The sequence below is a fragment of the Crinia signifera genome, chromosome 3 (genome assembly GCF_055691185.1).
Source record: "Crinia signifera chromosome 3, ASM5569118v1, whole genome shotgun sequence".
Lineage (NCBI taxonomy): Eukaryota > Metazoa > Chordata > Amphibia > Anura > Myobatrachidae > Crinia > Crinia signifera.
Window position 1 is genome coordinate 109,511,499 of NC_139219.1, and position 12,664 is coordinate 109,524,162.

A 12,664-nucleotide genomic window follows, 5' to 3' on the forward strand; every position below is an offset into this window, starting at 1 on the left:
CAGGGTAAATACTGACTGCTTTATTTTTACACTGTAATATAGATCTCACTTTGAAGTAAAACCCCACCCAAATCTAATTCTCTCTGCACATGTTACATCTGCCCCACCTGCAGTGCACATGGTTTTGCCCATCTAAGAAGGATTTTGTCAGAAAGAATGAACCAAAATAAGGCCCGTAGTGAGGAGGAGGTAGAATCAGAGAAGCGAACACTGAAAGAGCAATTAGATAAGTAGGAAGAAAACCAAGAAAGGACTGTGTTCTGAACACCCAGGAATTGTAGTGTTTGTATGAGAAGAGAGTGGTCGACAGTGTCAAAGGCAGCTGAGAGATCTAGAAGAATAATAAATGAGAAATGGCCTTTAGATTTAGCAGTGGCCAGATCATTGACTACTTTAGTCAGTGCTGTCTCTGTGGAGTGTTGAGAGCGAAAGCCTGACTGAAGTGGGTCCAATAAGTTGTAGGAGTAAAGAAAGTGTGTGAGGCGAGTGTACTCAAGTCTCTCAAATAGCTTGGAGAGGCATGGGACCTGAGAGATAGGACGGTAGTTAGACAGTTTGGATCAGAATTGTGTTTTTTTAGAATGGGAGTAATAAGTGCATGCTTGAACAGAGAATTAAAGCTACCAGTAGAGAGAGAAAGGATACAGATTTTAGTTAAGCTTGGGATAAGCACAGGATGATATGATGATGTATGATCTCCAGCTCCAATCCGATGTGTACAGGACCTCACATTGGGTCGGATGTCAGCACAGGTCTGATTCGGCCACTTTTCACCTGATCCGATGGATTCAGCCAACGGACAGGCCATATTGGACTTGTGTATGGGCACATTGAGATATATATCATTCAACTTATTTTGGTGTAGTTGCTTTAGAAATTTCCATGATGGACAAACACATTGGGGTAAATTTACTAAAGCTTTTAAAAATGAAAGTGATGTTTCCCATAGCAGCCAATCACATTCTGTCTATCATTTCTCTATTGCATCCTAGAAAATTATAGACAATCTGGTTTAAGTAAAACTACAGTATACCACAGTAACAGTCCTGCAAAAACATTTTATAGAGAATAAATTTTTTTGTGGCTCAAGGTGTATGTCCCCAAAATCATTTACAGCTGATTTGCTGAGCCCCATACACATTTAACAACTAGGGGCACCACCAATATAGTTAGCTATATCAGCGTTACCACTGGTCAAATTAAATTGAGTGTGCACACTGAATGATATCAGTAAACAATATCATTCAGTGATGTCACTAGTACCCGCTGAACATGCAGGTCATTGGTTAAAGTTGATCTGCATGTTCAGCAAGGGGGGTGGGTGTTGTTAACTATCTGCAGAAGTGAGCATCATTAACTATATTACACTATATACACTAGAAGTTTTCTTTTAAAGATATTGCTCAGAAGGGCCCTTCTGGGCGATATCTTTTAAAGTCTTGTCTAGTATATGTGGGGCTTTACAAATAACTGAGGTAGAAGCTTTCTATCTTACAACCTCTTCAGGAAGTAAAGCATTTGGGTATAATAGGTACAATACTGCTTCCCCTACTTTAAGATATAAGTATAATATTTTCCATTGAGATGCATTTTTACTTGTAATATACATAGGCTTATCCTTTCAAACTGGGAAACTTATGAATTACACATGTTCTATGGCTCATTAAAAAAAGGGTGAAATGAGGCTTCAATTAACCCAGGGACAGTACCTGTGTAATTCATGAGTGTCCCAAGTTAAAGGTAATATTTAATATACATAATTAATTATTTAAAGGTCTTGTATATTTCTGTTTTATTTACATTACAAGAATACCTTATTTGGTACCTACACGTACATTTTGATATGTTACTTTGACTTGATACTTGTGCTGGACTATCTGAATTGCAAATGCTGGTATAATTTTCACACTTTGTTCTCACCATTTAGTCTGGACATGATAGAAGTAGCCATAAGGACTTCTTTAGATAGGGCAATATTAATCTTGTTTCCTCAATATTACATTGTAACTAGTTAACCATGGAAATCTTGATTAATGTGTCAGCTTAAAGAAGAAAATACATTATCATAGTATGTGTCCCTTTTGTAAACAATTTAATCTCATGATATTTACAGAAACAAAAATGTGTAAATGATGTATTGCATACATCTAAGGAGGCTTCCAAATCAGTGATTATTTTCACAGGTGTCTATTGTAAGTATTCAGTGTCTAAGGGGGTTATTCTAGTTCACTCTTTCTGACAAATTCCTTCTTAGATGGACAAAACCATGTGCATTGCAGGGGGGCAGATGTAAAATGTGCAGAGAGAATTAGATTTGGGTGAGTTATTTTGTTTCTGTGCAGGGTAAATACTGGCTGCTTTATTTTTACACTGCAATATAGATCTCACTTTGAAGTAAAACCCCACCCACATCTAATTCTCTCTGCACATGTCACATCTGCTCCACCTGCAGTGCACATGGTTTTGTCCATCTAAGAAGGATTTTGTCAGAAAGAGTGAACTAGAATAACCCCTTAAATTCCTTAGGTTTTCTCATATTTTTCCTTAACTTAGGATATAAGCTAAATAATAAAATCATAAACTACTGAGTATCCCAATAGTGAATTTTAGGAATACACTGTGACAAATTGACATTTAGTTTATATGAAAAAGCTAGTTTAAAGGGGATCATATTATATAGAGCAACAATGAATAATGCTTACCATAACAATGATGGCATTGCAGCATTCATCTGCATTTTTGTCAACATAAAATATTGATCTAGATTAATTGACACCAGATTTGATAGGATAAATAAAAGACAAAGCCTGTTTGCACAACATTTCCAAAGTAGTGCTTTCATTATCATTGTCTGCTTTTAGTTTGTGATTAGAAATAATTAGCTATTTGTAAACAGTTAAGAAACTGGTTACATATTTATATGATCTGAACATCACAACAGATATCACAGTGATCTAGGGAAAATGCTACTGTAATTGATTTTAATTACTTTATAGCTTAATTAGGACATATGTTGCTGAGATAGTAAAAAATGACACTCAATCACATGTGGTTAGAGTAGTTATTGCTGCTGTATATACAAGCAGCAGCAATAGCTTTATTATGGTAATGCAGCAGTAGGTGTCATGCATCCTGCTGCATTACTAATTCAAACTGTATCCTAGGAAGCAGTATCAGATCATCTCTGACATGATCAGCCGGCTGCATGACCCATGGGGAAATACAACCTGGCTGGTGCAAGTCCGATCTAGAGGCCAGGAAATCTCCATCTTCTGACAGAGATCCTGGCCTCATCTATACACAGCAGTGGCAGGCGGGTGCTTCGCTGCATGAGCCTCAAGTCCAACCACATCTAAACGAAGGTCCACATTTCTATTTCACAAGCAATGATGGTACTGATAATACATTAGAGCATAAAAGCCTCCTCAAAAAAAAATATTAACCATTAGTGTATCACCCATCACAGTAAATATGAATTTCAAATGTTATCATTCGTAGTGTTTATTTTGAAAAAATAGTTTAATAATGAATCCCTTCATTAACATTAAAAACTGTAGAAAAAAATCAAATACCATTTGCACAATATTCCATAAATACATATATTTACAAAAAAATATAGTCATATAGACCTGAAGTGCCTTTTTACATATTTACCAAACTTTAAATTATAAAAATGAACATCACAAATACTCGAGCTTTACAAATATCGTAAAAATAGTTTTACAAGTTCAAAAAATAACGAACATTTTTTGACCTAGTTCAAAACACCTTTTAGTATAAAAATGACTAAGGAAGGCAGTGTCTGTAGTTTAGCAATGGAGTGGCTCATAGGAATTAAAAATAGACACCTCAGGCAGTGCACTCATCTTCTGAAGAATGTTGTAGTCCATTAAATATATATTTATATATATTTATAATAATTATTTAAAAAAAAAAAAAGCAACTGTCCATAGTGCAATGGAGAAGAACAGGAATAGCAGTGCAAGAGTTTCTATGTGGACACGGAGACTAGCTTTGGGTGTCCATTTTGTTTTGCAGTCATTTGCTAATTTCAGTAGAGAACCAGCTCAGCCTGAATTTAGTGTCTCAGCAGCAGTCGACAAAGGGATTTCCCTCTCCTCTATTATCAGCAGCATTTATGTGGGCGTCACCTCTGCATATTTGACAGGAATGTGTTGTACAGCTTCTGTATTACACCTGTAGAAAATTAGGAGAGAAGGTTAGTCACATATTTGCAAAACACTAGTTTGTATAATCTATGAAAATAATTCCTTAAAGATGTGCACATTGTGATAAGTGTACATAATAAAATGCAAATCTGTTGACTATCACTAGGTAACGCCTTCATTTGAAAAAAAAAAAAGCAAGTTCTTGGAGACTTTCTTGTAGGATATCTATTTGTGCATCTTTGGGTGCCTTTGGTAGTACATCATGAACTAACAGCATTATCTTTGTTTGTCTTCAAGAACACCAATATCTAAATCCAAAGTTCAACAATAATACTAACCTCAGTTGCTATTATGCATTCATCTTTCTCATCTGATATGACATATACAGACTGATATTTTGTGTCTTTTGAAGAGTAGTTTGAGTCTGTTCTCCTTCTTTCTGAAGAATCACTGTGGATCACAAATAAAAAGCACATCAGAATACATGAAACAAATCAAGAGGTGAAAATAAACCATTAAGAACTTTGCATAAAGTAGAAATGTTGAGAAATTCACCTTTTTAAATGTGATGTGTGCAGTTCTTCTGAATCTGAGTCACTGGCACTGCACTTGGCTTCACATTTCCTACGTTCCTCCTTTGAAGTGTCCTCATTCTTCATCTCGTGGACTAAATTGTAATCCACAGTTGGGTATCTGGGCTTGTAGCCATTTTTATCATTATTGCTTTCACTCAAAAAGTCCACTTTCTTATTTGTGTTTTTAATCTGACTAGTGCCTATGATGCTTACAGAAATGTCCTTTTCACGATGGCAGCTGGAAAGATTATTCATGGGCTTGGTCTCACCATGAGCAGCCATGGGCATCCCTCGTTTCTTCTGCACATTGAGTCGCAAATAAACAACTACTGCAGCACAGCCTAACAGCAGCAAAAACACCAGGATAATACCAGCACACACTGCAATCCATGGAAACTGTCCTCCTTGTTTTTCTACGTATTTGCCAGTGGAATCCACAATATTGGGTTGTTCAGGCAACAAGAACTGGCAATTAAGTCCACCATAACCACGAGCACATTCGCAGACATAACGATTGTTTCTCTCATGACAGGTTGCCCCATTGTGGCATGGATTGTGCTCACATTTGCTGACAGGCATACTGCAGTTTTTCCCTGTGTACCCAGGAGGACAGGTGCATAAATAATCATTAATCCCATCCTGGCATGTGCCACCATTCTGGCAAGGAAAAGAGGAGCAGTCATCGAGGTTGTCATCGCAGTTCCTTCCGGAGAAGCCATCTTGACACTGACATATATAGGAATTTCCAAGGTCTTCACAGCGAGCTCCTGTTACACAACCAAGCAGCAAACAATTAAGAGAATGCAACTTGAGGTTTCATATATGCAAAATATACCTGTGTCTACCAAACATTATAAATAAGGTTTATTTTTTGTAAAATGTATAAATTTTATGTTGAATTGTCCTCTACTATATATATATATATATATATATATATATATATATATATATATATATATACATACATATACATATATATATATATATATATATATATCATACATTTAACAAGGTTTATGTTTTACCTAAATCAATGCAGGTATATGCTGCTTCATATGATTCTGCCTTTACTTTTGTCTCAGTAACAATACAAGCTCTATGACGATTACAGTGAGTGACTTGTTGAACATTACAGGGCCGATCTAGAGTGAGACCTTCACCAGTTTGTGTAGCATAAATAATGAAACCTGCCCTTTGTATTCCCAGATATTGCTTGCATGCATATGCACCTATGCAGATTTATGTGATTCTGGTATTGATGCCCACACATGCAAGGAGAGGCGAGATAAGGACGCAATTAATAAGCAATTGTAGACACATGGGGACTGGCACAAAGATGCAAATCATTAATGGGAATCATGGGTAGTTGCAAATACACAATAATGAAGATGACAATAGAGAACTGCTTTTGATGCTGCTGGGTGGTATATTCACTGCACTTGCATATGCTGCTTTTTTGTGCATAAATCAGCTAATTTGAAACTGACTTTTTTACATGTAGGTGGAGAGCTTTCTAAGTGTTATTGAAGGCTATTAATTAATGGATATTTAACATTAACCAAAGATATATAAAACCATGTGAACATGTGGGGCCAAATGTAATAGGGTGTGAGAATCAGAAAGTTGGAGATTTGGGGAGTTTTCCCATTTTTTTTTAAAGTGGCAATCACTTACACTGAAAAACCAGGTTGATTTTAAATGTAAATGATTGCCGCTTTAAAAAAAGAATCGTAAAACTCTCCCAAAATCGCTCACTTTCTGATTCTCAAACCCTATAACATTTGGCCCATGTCTGGCATAAACCAAGCACATACGCAAGTTCTGCTTACTATGCAGGTGTGCACATGAACATTCTGCCTCAGGAAATATGTTAGTTAAATATTTTGACTTTATCTTACCATTGGCACAGGGATTGGAGCTGCAATAATCAATTTTCTTTTCACAGTTGAACCCAGAATATGCAGCTGAGCAAAGACAGCTGTATCCACCGTCTGGGTTATCAGAGCATCTGCCTCCATTGAAGCATGGTCCATCAGCACAAGTCATGGCACTGAGCTCACAATTTTTACCATAGAATCCTGGTGGGCATGAACATAAGTAGCTATTTTCCAGGTCCTGAAAAAGTAAAAGGATCAAGATGAGAACAGATCCCACATAAAAACACTGAAGCACACATTTAATTGCTAGAATAATTGTGTGTTTCCCAATCTATTATTTATTCATTTGGATACATAGGGGAAAATTTACGAAGGTAAATTTTCGCCTATGTATGTATGGGATGTTGTTAGGGGCAGTCCGAATCTACTGCTTATTTATTTATCACCTGCTAGAAGATAATAGACAGTATCTGATTGGTTGCCTATAGCAACATCCCATGTGAAATAGAATTCCCATCTTAGTAAATATGCCCCATAATGCTTTATAAAGCTGTATATTAGGATAACAGTAAAAAGCATGAAAAACTTACAGTGCAGCTTCCTCCATTCTTGCAAGGGTAAGTATCACACTCGTTGATCTCAATCTCACAGTTAGACCCGGTGTAGCCAGGACGGCATGAGCACGTGTAGCTTCCCTGGCCAGTGTTGGTGCAGGTAGCTCCATTCTTGCATGGCTTATGGTGGGTGCAGTAATTAAGATCTGTAGAGAGAAAATAAAAAAAAAACGTTCTCAATTAGAAAATTTAGTTCCTACTAGTTAATATTAAGATATTTTTATATATTGTATCTAATGCGATCTATGATTATATGGAAAAACTCACCTTGATTACAGAAAAGGCCTCCCCATCCTTCTTGGCAGTTGCATTGCCAAGGCTGCTGGCAGGTGCCATGGAGGCAGCCTGGGTATCGGATACATTCATCACAATAGCGGCCTTGCCAGCCTACACGGCATCTGGTCGGAAGAAAATGATACTGGTTACCTTCTTGTAACAAGCACACAAGAGTTTTCTATGAGATAGTACACTGAAAATGTGTCTACTTAACATATGAGAGGAAATAAAGGACAGTTCTGAAAATTCTATCTAACACAATTTGTAAAGGTCAAGACTAAGTGTAGACTGTAAGGCTTTATAATAATTATATATATATATATATATATATATATATATATATATATATATATATATATATAGCACCATTTCTAAGTAAGCTGAGCATTAACAGAATTAAGTGAACTTACTTGCACTCCCCAGGTTTCTCACAATAGCCATGGTGTTCATCACATCCAGGAAGACAGATTGCTGTGAGGAAAAAGTTGGAGACATAAGTAATGCAGTCTGCTGTATTACTGCTATACACAAGTGTGACATCTGTGCACACTCTGCAAAAAGGGACCATTTCTACAGCCTGTAAGATTACTGATCTTGCTTGGTAAGGTACTTTGCTGGTCACTTGCAAACAACCATTCTCCTTAACACAGCTATACGCAGACAAAAGAGGGCTCACAGTCACTATCTACCCTCCCCCTTTATACACACTTTTCTTCCAAGTGAGGGTCAGAAGTCTTTTTTTTTCTTTTCCTTCTATACACACATGGATCCACCCCTTAATATCCCAGCGAGTGTGTGCAGATAAGAGTGGACAGCTGGTGTGCAGGGTGCCAGTACAGGACAGCTGCTCTATTGTCTATTCTCTCCCAGCAGCTGCCCTTCTGCAACAATACCCCACTGCTTCTAGCCAATCACAGGCAGGGGTGCTCCATCTCTAGCCAATCAGTGGAAAGCTGTAATCTACGGCACGCGTGTGATTTTTTTCTGAAAACTTTTCATTATTATTATCATTTAAATAAATGGTCCAAAGTTCTCAGGAGAAAGAGGGGCACCAGCCTCACAAAGAACTGTGGGGGAAGGGGGACCTTCCTGCTTCTCTTGCTTAATACAAGCTCGTTAAGCAGGCAGTGCACATTTTACACAGCTATGAGATGCTGGATGCACCAAATAGAGTTGAACACCCCCAACGGACAGAATAAAAAAGAGCTAATCAACATGATTAATGAGAAGCTCTTATGTACCAAATGTCTTGTGTAAGGGAAAAAAATACATTTAAAATCCAAGTTTTATTTAAGATAATCCAAGATTTATGACAACAATATGCCAGTTGAGAGCACATATAAATCAGAAATATAGTCTTGCAGATTGATTTTATATTATAAAGATTATATTTGTAATGATAAAGTGTAAATCTGGGTAGTCTGTTTTATAAGCTCTTAATTTTAAATAAGCAACAAATCAACCATTGGTTGAAACATTATACATCTCTTATACAAGCTGTTGTTTGCATACTTATTACTTACATTCAGTGCAGTACTGTCCTTTCCAGCCAGGGTTGCAGACCTTCTCTCCTTTCTCTCCACAGGAGAAGTGTCCAAATGTATCATCCCTGGGACGGCAGTAGTCTGAGCATCCTTCTCCATAGTAATGCTCATCGCACACAAAGCGGTATGAGTACTTGAGCTCAGTTCGGCCACTGCTGTGCAAATCCTGGGACCACTCTTCACCCACAGTCAGGTGTCGCTGGGTGGCCAGGCGGCTAATCAGGTGGTCAGGGTTCTCTGCCAAAGAATGAAGACCATTCATTAAACTCATTGCACACTAACCAGGTGTTTACTATACTATTTACACAATATATATGTGCATCATTATTCAGGATATATGGAATATTTACAGATTAATATTAACTAAATATATAGTGATCTATGTGGATAATTCCAGAATTGTTATATTAGGGTCTAAGTATATGGTAACAAAATATCATAAGATGAATCAAGCTGGATATGAAAATGGTAGCATGGTGGAAAGTGCACTGCCTCTTAATTGAACTTGCACAGGTGTAACCACATATATAAGCATCACGTTATCATCTTACTATCACTAAAGGCTGATTCAGGCTGAACAGATTCAGGATCATAGGATAGAATGTTTCCACCTCAACTGTTTCTTACCTGTACTTAGATCATCTGGTGAATCAGTGTGCAGTGCTTCAATGATAAGGGAAAACGTACCCTATGCAAAAGAAAACAATAATCTTAATATTGGTGACATAGGGGCAATAAAAGAACAACATTTTTTTTTCAATAATATCCAAGAGAACTGAGTGTTAGCGACCCCCACTCGCTAGGCGAGGCTCAAAGAATTGTGTTGGCTAGCTACATGTTTTCACTTTTCCTAAGGAAATGGGTGGACTTTTTTTTAATAGTTATTTCCTGGTATGATTTTTATGTTTGTTTGTTTTATTATTCGGTTATTTTTAACCCTGTAAGTGCCAGGCCACCACAAAGAGCCACGTCGGCTTAACCCTTTCTCTTTGCAATGCAGAGCACAATTACTTTTGGTTTCACAATGGTCCCCATTTTTATTGCTAAGAGATTTGACAATGTCCCTTGTTTCCCTCTATTTAACCTCTTAAATACAGTAGGGAGGCTGAAAATGCAGTGATCAGAAGGCCTAGCATGGCTGTTGTCATCCATCTTCACGCTTAATTTACCCAGTTTCACACATTGAGGATGGCTGTAAAATGAATCCTTTTGGGAATTTCACGCTGTGCTGACAATTATACAACCAGCTCCAAAGACAAGAGGAGGAGAGCAGGGTAGTGGCATTTCCAACACCATAACACTTGTTCCTTTTGGCAAAATAAAGGACTAGTCTATGACAAATAACACATTTATATGAGCATCTCTCTTCCTCTTTTTATATACAAATCTTAGCCTTTCAGTGACATCTCTTTGAGCTGTGCCTATTAAGTATCCCCTTAGGATACACAGACAGATGTAAACCCTCAAAATAAATCTTCCCCCAGGCTACTAGTCCTTTATCTGAGAGGCTCTGCTGCTTTCAACCAGGGGTTTATTTCACCTTTTGTAATACAACCCCACCCTGTAGACAGTATTTAAAATGTACTTTATCTGAAATACTGTGCATGAATAGCCACACCCTTTAAAACACCCTATGGCCACTGTTATCAACAACTGCTGGACATAAGACCCCTCAGTGTCTGTCCCTTTGCTGTTATCTAGGGATCACGAGAACATGTGATTCTGCTACCTAAATCTCAGCTAGGTAGAGATAAATAATCATATATTGAATTATTACTATTATTAATAGTAATATTGTATTATTCTAATGCAATAGAGTGGTAAAATGATATGCCTGATTATTCATTCAGATTTTTCACTATAATATAAACAGACTGTGCATGTCCTGGATTAGAGAGAAGAATGGGTGACTCACAGGCCAGGTGAATCCAAAGGCGAATCTGATGGGGTTAGTGAAGCTTGGATCCGAGCTGCTGCTGTCGGGCACACTGAATGAGTTGGATCCCAGTACTGGGGTGATGGCGCTGCCATACGTACACGGAGGATCCGGGGACACGCTGCTCTGGTAGTGTTTCAGGCAGATCCTGAAGAAGGTCTTGCACTCGCATTGCTGCAGCCCCTGAGAGCCCGACATCCCACTGCGGCAGCAGTTCATGTTCCCCATAGGACCCTTCTTATTGACAAACTCCTGGAGCTTTAGCTCAAAAAGTCCGGAACCAGAGACCTGTGGGGCCAATAAATGCATCAATGTATACAGAATTGTGACTTTCATAAGGACGTACAGGCAAAAGTCGCAGCGATTGAGCTGTCATTGGACATACAAACAAATGTCGCAGCGACTGTGCTTTCTGGATGGTGGGAAATTCACGACATAAACCTGGATGTAATAATATATGGAACCCATATCTGCAATCCCCCCCCCCCACACACACACAGACAGACACACACACTCATGAACAGAACAACTCATGAACAACATGCTCCAGCCACTGTCCCCGACAACTGATACGGGAGGTCTGTCCTTACCTGGCACAGGAGCGCAGACAGGAAGAGGATAGTGAGCGTGGACTGTGGTCGCATGGTGGCTGGGTGGCCGTGCAGTGCTGCTGTGTGCGGAACTAGGCAGGGATCAGCCCGGAGACTGGAGCAGGCAGCCCGGGTGTGTGGCTGGTCCCAGCGACACTGCTACACACACAACTCTTCTCTCCGCTAGATACGCCCTTGCATTGAGTGACAGACTACTCAATGGCAAAATAGGTGGGGACTGATGCTAGGTAATGATCGCAATTCTAAACATCAGCTTTCAATTCTCCTTCAATGTCCCTAACTCTCCAGCTCCATAAAGGTACGATAGTCAACAGCCCAAAATCCAAATGAATAGGAATAACTGTGCGGGTTTTTTAAGCGTCACTGTATAATACACAGTTCCCCAGTCCAGGCTATAATCCCAGTTGCAAGATGACTTGTTTCTGCCGGTGTTGACTTGTTGATGTCCTGAGCCAGTACATAAAGGCTTTTAAATGTGTACTGAGGATTTGCTCTCTTCTCCCAAAATAGTCCTTTTAGGAATCCGAGATGAATGTGTACATAGACCTGCGTTGTAGCGATGCAGAGGTTATATAGAAAATAAGCGTCCCCTTGTCGCTGTCCCTCTCGTGCAACCCGCAGCTCAGCTCTCGGCGTGTGAGGCAGGGAGTATCTGAGCCTGGCTGGCGCCCGCCTCTTTATATGGAGCCTCCTGCCTGCATAGCTAATGAGATGCAAATGAACAGACCCCCAATCTCTCCAGAGATGTCACAAAGGAGCTACTTTTCAGAACCCTCCTCTCAATGGATTGCCAAATGGTCAGTGAGCTGTAAAATGTGCAATCCTCCCTCCTCTAGCACCCTCCCTTTCTCCCCCCACGATCTGTGCATATCACAAACACCAAACACACATTTACATTCCTGACATTTTTTTTTTGCTTTTTGTAACAATTTTTATTTCATTAAAAAAGTTTACCTATATTTAAAACACAACGCAGAACAACGTATGCAGGATGTTATGAAACTACAGGTTTTTCCCTTCCTACAAAACTATGAAAATAATGGACATCCCCCCCCCCCCCCC

The 12,664-nt window shown here is 38.8% G+C and overlaps 1 protein-coding gene across 1 annotated transcript; it reads right to left on the minus strand.

The window, feature by feature from the left end:
* Positions 1 to 3,550: 3,550 nt before the first annotated feature.
* On the minus strand, positions 3,551 to 12,279 carry DLL1 (delta like canonical Notch ligand 1). Its single transcript, XM_083176369.1, has 11 exons — positions 11,582 to 12,279; positions 10,971 to 11,279; positions 9,683 to 9,743; positions 9,035 to 9,292; positions 7,922 to 7,982; positions 7,503 to 7,633; positions 7,212 to 7,381; positions 6,643 to 6,859; positions 4,725 to 5,511; positions 4,508 to 4,619; positions 3,551 to 4,197 (listed from the first exon to the last, which is right to left on the minus strand). Exons 1-11 carry the CDS (start codon positions 11,633 to 11,635, stop codon positions 4,192 to 4,194), a joined length of 2,166 nt encoding a protein of 721 aa, XP_083032495.1. The 5' UTR covers positions 11,636 to 12,279; the 3' UTR covers positions 3,551 to 4,191.
* Positions 12,280 to 12,664: the final 385 nt, after the last annotated feature.

What these genes read in the sequence shown, in the direction of transcription:
- DLL1 (XM_083176369.1), bottom strand. Translation starts at nt 11,635, where the DNA reads ATGCGACCACAGTCCACGCTCACTATCCTCTTCCTGTCTGCGCTCCTG. An exon ending in ACCAGATGATCTAAGTACAG is followed by an intron (nt 9,293 to 9,682) that starts GTAAGAAACAGT and finishes ATTCTTTGGCAG; the next exon opens with AGAACCCTGACCACCTGATT. An exon ending in GAGAAACCTGGGGAGTGCAA is followed by an intron (nt 7,634 to 7,921) that starts GTAAGTTCACTT and finishes TCTTCCGACCAG; the next exon opens with ATGCCGTGTAGGCTGGCAAG.